At 44.3% G+C, this 7517-nt stretch overlaps 1 protein-coding gene across 1 annotated transcript in view; it reads left to right on the top strand.

Annotated features, from left to right (window-relative positions):
* Positions 1 to 7517, top strand: part of DOCK2 (dedicator of cytokinesis 2) — a gene marked incomplete at its 5' end in the record, with an annotated part of 156106 nt that overhangs the window by 33216 nt on the left and 115373 nt on the right. The window contains 5 exons of the mRNA XM_008586010.1: positions 1256 to 1354; positions 4642 to 4714; positions 4826 to 4929; positions 6702 to 6885; positions 7014 to 7111. Coding sequence (XP_008584232.1) covers positions 1256 to 1354; positions 4642 to 4714; positions 4826 to 4929; positions 6702 to 6885; positions 7014 to 7111 — 558 coding nt within the window. The remainder of the gene's footprint in view (positions 1 to 1255; positions 1355 to 4641; positions 4715 to 4825; positions 4930 to 6701; positions 6886 to 7013; positions 7112 to 7517) is intronic.

Raw genomic sequence — 7517 nt, 5'->3', positions numbered from 1 at the left:
CATCTGTGTGGCCAGTTTGGTGACTCAACCTGGGTTGGAGGTCAAGGATCCACTGGAGAATATAATGGAATCTGGTGAGAGGTGTGGACTTGCTCTTCCTAAAAATAACCAGTCCTCATGTCCCTAGGAGTCTGGTGATTTGAAGGTAAAAAATTGGTTGATCTGCTATGAAAACCACAATTAGACCCCTTTTGAGTGATTCTAGCTTGTATCTTATTTTGAGGCCAAACAGCTGGAATGAACAGAGAGAGAGAGAGAATTAGGGGCTGTCATATGCTACTAGAAGATAATTCCTTGTTACACAGTCAGCTCCTTTCTGAAACTCTGAGGGTGGTTTTTATGGCAAAGAATAAATATCCTATAAAGGTATGCATGCTCTGTGCCTTTCTCTCTGCTCAGAATGCCCTTCCCACAGTTCTGCTCAAAGACAACTCAGAATCTTTCTTCAACATGCTCAACTGTCATTGCCTCCAAGAAATCTTCCCTGAATTCTCAGCTGCACTTATGTCTGTCCTTTGTGCCCCACAGTAGTATGTTCCTAGGTCTGTCATCACATCACATTGCTGTAGTGACTTGTCTGCTCATCTAATGCCTCCTCTACCCCCCACCAAACTGTAAGCTCATGTCAGGTTCAGTATCTGACTCATCCCACATCCCCAGTGCTTCATGAGCTTTGTACCCACCAGATGCCTGGTCACTGTGGGCTAAACTGAATTGCCACCCCCTAGACCCCTCTGCACCAGACTTGTTTACCAAGGTGGGTACCCATGTATCTCTCTGAAGCCCATACCCTCTCCCCTTGCCCAGCACCACCCCACTCCCCAACCTGGGTATGTGAGCATTAGAAATCTATCAGAATGAGTTGCTGCTTGGCTATTCTGAGCCTGTTTGTAAACTTTGTGCACATTCAGATTTAGGATCAAATAGGATTAAATAAGACTGGCAGTGTGCAGTAACTCCAAGGCTGGTTGCCATTTACAATAAGGCAGCCACGTAAGTGCCTGATGCGCTCCAGTGGTTTCCAGAATGGAAGTAATAGAATTTCTGTAGTTAAGCAGCTGTCACTCCTGGGGCCGGGAACACTCATGTATAAATCTGTAATATAGAAGGGTCATGATGGGGACCTGGCAGAAGGGTTAGAAAAGGTAGGGTTATCCCAGGCCCTAGGGCTGGTCTTGGCCTTGGGACCAAAATTGCCCAAGCACTGAAAGTGGCATTTCTATAGTGTTCTCTCTCTTCATTTTTCTTTGGTCAGAATGCAATTTGCGTGGGAGCTGGGGACAAGCCCATGAATGAGTATCACTCCGTCGTGTACTATCAAGTCAAACAGCCACGCTGGATGGAAACAGTCAAGGTAATAATAACTAATAAATAATAATAATAATGATAATAGCAGCAGACATGTATCTAGTTCTTACAATCAACCAGGAACTCTTTTTCAGTGCTTTATTTAAATAATCCATTTATTGCTTACGACACACCCTGTGAGGTTTGTATTAAATATTTCCCTCATTTTATAGATGAGGAGACTGTGGCACAGAACAGGTGAGTGGCTTGCGTAAGATCACACTACTAGTAAGTGTCAGAGCTGGGATTTGAACCTGTGCAGTTTGGCTCTGGGTCTGTGCTCTTCACTGCTACCTGAGGGAAGAGGAAACAGACTGGAAAAATTAGCATTCTTTCTCGTTTTTATGAGAGCAGTTGAGCAAGGTAGTGGCGAGCATGGACCCTGGACCCAGAAGTCAAGCTTTATATTTCAGCTCTACCATTCACCAGCTGTTTGACCTTGCGCAAGTCATTCAACTGCTCTGTGCTCTGTTTTCCTCCTCTGTGAAATGGGAACAATAGGATGACTGTGAAAATGAAAGGATTTAATACACATAACACTCTCAGAAGAGTCCTTGAAAGAGAGTACACATTCCATAAATATTACTCATGATCATACTTGGCAGTTTTCTTAGTTTGGAAAACCAAACTGGATTTCACACTCCTTTGAGATGCCCTTCTAACAGTTGACCCTTTCCCTTTTTTTTTTTTTTTCACCCACGCCTCTATAAGGCAGTCTAGTTTATAGTGGTAGGCAGCGTTGTGTCAGCTCTGGGTAGTGGGGGAATGGGGGAGAGACAATGTAGTAGTTCCAAATTCGTGATGCAGTCTCCCTCGGCAGTCTAGTTTATAGTGGTAGGCAGCGTTGTGTCAGCTCTGGGTAGTGGGGGAATGGGGGACAGACAATGTAGTAGTTCCAAATTCGTGATGCAGTCTCCCTCAACGTCCTTCTTACATAGCATTTCTCCCCCAAAATGTTCTGTGGAATACTAAGTGGAGTTTTATTAAAATAATGATCCCTGGTCAAATAAATGTGGGAAATGCTGAGAAATTGGAGAACAAGTATAGAAGTCAAAGGCTTCTTTATTTCAGATTCTCAGAACCTTCATGATATAAACGCACTCTGCAGATCTGCAAAAGGGAGAGATAGTGCAGAGCATTTCCCAAACATCATCAGCCACGGAGCATTTTCTCTTTTCCCAGCATCATATCCCAGGGCTAGTATTCTGTTGAACATATTTTAGCGATTCCTTGTTCTAATCTAAGCAGGTGGGAGGCATGATGGACCCATGTCATTGTGAGCAACAAATGAGAATATATCACATTTTTCCTCATTAAATGTCCAGCTCACTTCTGGGGCCAACTATGAACATTCTTACTGGAGGAATATAGAGTGACAGAAAGAATCTTCTTTAGCTCTAGGTTATAGCAGAAGTCACCATCCGTAAGGGCATGGGGTCCTCTGAGGCTCCTCCCTGGATCTGAAATAATACCCTAGCATGTGTTGGTGGCATGTGGGGCAGCAGAAATGATGGCCCAATGAGTGAGCACCCTGGTTCTCTTGATCACCCCTCACTGGTCCAGGACCTAACCATCTGGGAATTGTAGACAATCCTGTCATGGACGGTGCCCAACCCATCGAGCTGTGCCATTCTCCTCAGCAGTGAGTCGGGACAGAGCTTGCAAGCAAATGTGAGCCTAGGAAAGTGCAGGTAGTGCCTACAAAATGTCCTTTTGGGATGCCTGTCTTCTTTATAACTGCCTCTTATCCCATTGCTCTCAATATTCACATTTTCCCCAGGCAAAAGTGGCATTAACCAGAAATATTTGCATTACCAGGTCATCACACTAAGCAGAAAGGAATAACCTGCATTGGAATAAGAGTCTGGAATTAATTCAGTAAATGCCGAAGCTTGATCACAGCTTCAAATATCTCTGTCTTAGTAGCATTCTTTACTCACCCTGTGCTCTAGCTCCAAACTCAAGATATACACATGACTTCCTTTTCAGTGATAGCTATTCAAACCTCAATGGTTCCTGCCTTGTCATGTATTCCTATATTCCTCAGTGGGTTTCCCCAGACTCACTCTCTTTAAAATGACAACCTGTCCGTCTTTGGGGTCAAAAGTTATTAGACTGGTTTTTTTTTCTCTTCTCTGTGCTCTTTTGCACCCCAGTTTTTTTTTTTTTTTTTTTTTTTTGGCAGCTGTCTGGTGCAGGGATCCGAACCCTTGACCTTGGTGTTACCAATGCCCAGTTGTTTCTCTTTGCTAGCCCTTATCGCATGCTGTTATATGTCACCACACATGGATCACGAACTCTTTGAGCATGAGGACTCTGCCTTATATCAGCATGGCAGTGCCTTTCACGATTGTAGTTTCTAGTAACCATTCAATATGCAGTGAAAGGATGGATTGAACTGCAGTTACCCATAAGGTTGTCAGTTCTTTAGCTCTGTCTGAAAGACAGACAGGATGGTGGGCCTCCTCAGGCTTAAATTCCATTGTCTGAAACAGAAAGTGCTCCAATGTATACATCTGTTTTGACTTTTAATAGTCATCTTTACAGTGCAAACTTGTCCCTTTTAAAATCAAAGTGTTTTTCTCACCGTAGCTAAGCTTCCCTGCATTGGCCTGAACTGCACACTGCAGAAGAGTTGTGAGGCTTGAAAAGGCAGGGTAGTCCAGAGCCAGGTTGAAAGCATCTCAATTAATGGTGCCTGCAGACCTCTCACTGGATGGTGGTTCTGGAATGACAAGTGGATGATTGCCTTAGCTCAGTGTCCTTGGAAGCAAAAGCATCCAATCATGTGTCCAACCAAGGATGGGATGAGCCCTAGGATTTTTCCAAATATTATTGGATTAAAGCATTTTTATTAATTTGCATAAATGAGAGTCCTCAGGCAAACCCCCTAATGACCATTGTTAATTTGCTAAGCCCTGCTGCAATTGCCAGAACTCCTGGAGTGTGTAAGGAAAATGTGCATCATGCATTGTGCAGTGCATCAAATCCTGTGCTAAAGTTATGTGACTTTTATATCAATTTGGGGAGATTCATTTTTCCTTGCTATAATTTACAGACCTCTTTTCATTGGCTGGGAATGCAATTTGGCAAATGGATTACATTTGGTACTTTATTTTCTCTTCATAGCTAGTTCTTATGTAATTTATTTACAGTTCATCAGCCTTGATAGATGGATAGTAAATCAGCAGGCAGTGCTCTCAGTTAAATGGTCAGGCTGCCTTTGGGGGTAGGGTAGAGTCGGGAGGGCCACTTAACTCATTGTCTCCTGAGCTCTGGTTTCTGCCTGCTAAGGTGGCTGTCCCTATTGAAGACATGCAGAGGATCCATCTGAGATTCATGTTTCGACATCGGTCATCCCTGGAATGTGAGTACCCAACCAAATAGAGTATCTGCAGCATCCCTAAGGGGAGAAGAATGGGATAGCTGACTGCCCCATATATCATTTTCTTTTCTGACCTCACAATGCTGTTTCCAGCTAAAGATAAAGGAGAAAAGAACTTTGCCATGTCCTATGTGAAGCTGATGAAAGAAGACGGGACTACTCTGCATGATGGATGTCACGACTTGGTTGTCCTCAAGGTACCCCGAGTTGGCACTAACTCTGCAGTGAGGGGGTATGGGAAGTGAAGAAGTGATGGTAAGATTGCTTAATGACTAACAGCAGGGACCCCAGAATCATACACAGCAGGGTTTACCAGCTGTGTGGCTGTGTACAAAACCTTAACTTCTCTGCACCTCTGTTTCCTCATCTACGAGCCCTCAGTGACTGATTGTAAGGACTATATGAGGCAGTACATGTGCACAACACACTGATGGGTACATGGGAGAGCTAAGTAAACGGAAAAAGTTATTGTTATGTACAGAAATGGGCTCATGACTGTGTAAGGGCCTCTGCGGGATGCCTAGAAGACCCACAAGAAACATTTGAGAGATCCTGCACCATAGCTAATGGAAAAATAGTGGAATCTGGGTTCTGATGCTACTGCTGACTAAATCTGGAATCATCTCACATGTCTTCCTGAGTCTCAGTCTACTTTTTCTTAGGCAGTGACAGTAATATTTATGACCACTCAATGAGAAGACCCATGAGAAAGGGCCAGGTAAGCTGTAAAGGGTGTGCAGATGTCCACTGTTGCTATTTTTGCATCGTGAGACATGGACTGTTTTCGATAAGCAAGGAAGTGCTTGCTTTGCTCTTACCTGCGTGCCTTCCCACACCCCCTCTCCTAACAGCACCCGGCTGGAGGCAAAGTGTGTGGCTGTGAGATATGGCAGGGTTAAGTGGTCAGCACAGGGGCCAAACCCTTGCCCTCAGTTTTGTCAACCTCATCAGCTGAAATTGCCTTTCTCCCTGTGATCTGCATGGCAGACACAGCCTCATCAAGGCCCTCATCCTATGGTAGTCTTCTCTGAGTCTCTCTGAGTACTCCAGAAAACCTCTTTTCTTCCATAAAGCCTCTGTTGTCTCATTTATTGCACATGGAAGTAGTTCTTGGCTTGAAAACCATTCTTCCTGGGCAGATTGTGAACTCCTTGGGGGTAGAGGCCTACCTGCAGTCAGTTTTCTTTTTACTTGCCCTCATTAAGTCTCAGTTTCCTTGTCTGTTAAACAAGGATGATAACAGAATCTGCTTCATACTATTGTTGGGAGGCTTAAATGGAGCTAAGGCATATATAAAGGAGCTGATGCAGCTACTGGTGCAGGGTAAGAGCTCAGTCAACGTCATCTCCTGTAAAGCTACCTTTAGACGATCATTTTAGCATACCAGGGCACTTGAGTATCTATCACTCTGCCCGGGTTCTGCATGCATTATCCCATTTAGTCTGCTCAGGAGTTCTAGGAAGGAAGAAATATGATCATCCTCAGTTTATGCATGAGAAAAATGAAACACACAGAAGCTAAGGCATGTATCCAAGATGGCATCGACTTGTGAATGGTAAAACAGGGTCTAGATCCCAGGATGCTTTGACCTAGTGCCTTTTCCATTAACTTCTACATTAAGCTGGATTCCTTATCTTGCTGGTGGGCATGTGTTATGATAGCAAAAAGGTTAGAATAAATTAAAAGGGCCTGTCTGGAAATCTTCAATTCCATTTTTGTCATTAATGAAGTTTACAGAGCTTTCAACTGGTTGATCAACCCCTTTTCCATTAATGTAACTTTGGATTCTTGCCTAGTTTGTGAAAAAACAGCCCAGCTTCACAAGCTGATGTTTATTGCTTCTCTGGTGATTTTCCTCGCTATCTCTGACCTTCCCCACCTCACAGTGTGTAATTTGGCCACTGCAAGCTCTGGGCAGCTTTGGGTGTGTGGCCTTGGCTTGGGGTGGTAACCAAAGTGTTGTTTCCAGGGGGACAGCAAGAAGATGGAGGATGCTAGTGCCTACCTGACTCTTCCATCTTACCGACACCATATGGAAAATAAGGGGGCCACCTTGAGCCGCAGCTCCAGCAGTGTTGGGGGGCTCTCTGTCAGCTCCCGGGATGTGTTCTCCATTTCCACCCTGGTGTGCTCCACAAAGCTCACCCAGAACGGTAACAGGGTCACCAAGTGTGGCTTGTGTGCATGTGTGTGGGTGCAAGGGCACACAAGCCCAGGGAGGTCCTGAGAGGGATGGTTGAGGCCAGTAATCATAACTCTGCTTGTCTGGACTCTGTTTTAGTGGGCTTGCTGGGTTTGCTGAAGTGGCGTATGAAGCCTCAACTGCTACAGGAGAATTTAGAAAAGTTGAAGATCGTGGACGGAGAGGAAGTGGTGAAGGTCAGTGTGGCTTCATTTTACTTGTGTCCAGCCACCAGGGATAGAACTTTAATCATGGGTGGCTCCAGAAGAGAAGCGAAGTGTGGAAGGAGATGGGACAATTTTTTTCTGACAGTGGGTCACACTGTCCCAAGTTACTATGAGAAATCTTTATGGGGAGATTCAGGGGGGTGACTTGGTTCAATGGCATTGAATATTGAAAGGTAGAAAACAATAGCTGTGCTCAGTCTCTGGAAATAGATCAGCCTGGGTGTAGATCCCAGCTCTCCCACTTGCCAACCTGATGTGATAATATTATGAATGTGACATAGTTCTCAGAGTTGTTATGAGCATTCAAGGTGATAATATTTAAAAACTACTCAGCACAGTCTATTAGAGATTGTACACAATAATTGGACTAAAGTAT

Source organism: Galeopterus variegatus, unplaced genomic scaffold (genome assembly GCF_000696425.1).
Source record: "Galeopterus variegatus unplaced genomic scaffold, G_variegatus-3.0.2 Scaffold3800, whole genome shotgun sequence".
NCBI lineage: Eukaryota > Metazoa > Chordata > Mammalia > Dermoptera > Cynocephalidae > Galeopterus > Galeopterus variegatus.
This window is presented reverse-complemented; position numbering and strand designations above follow the sequence as displayed.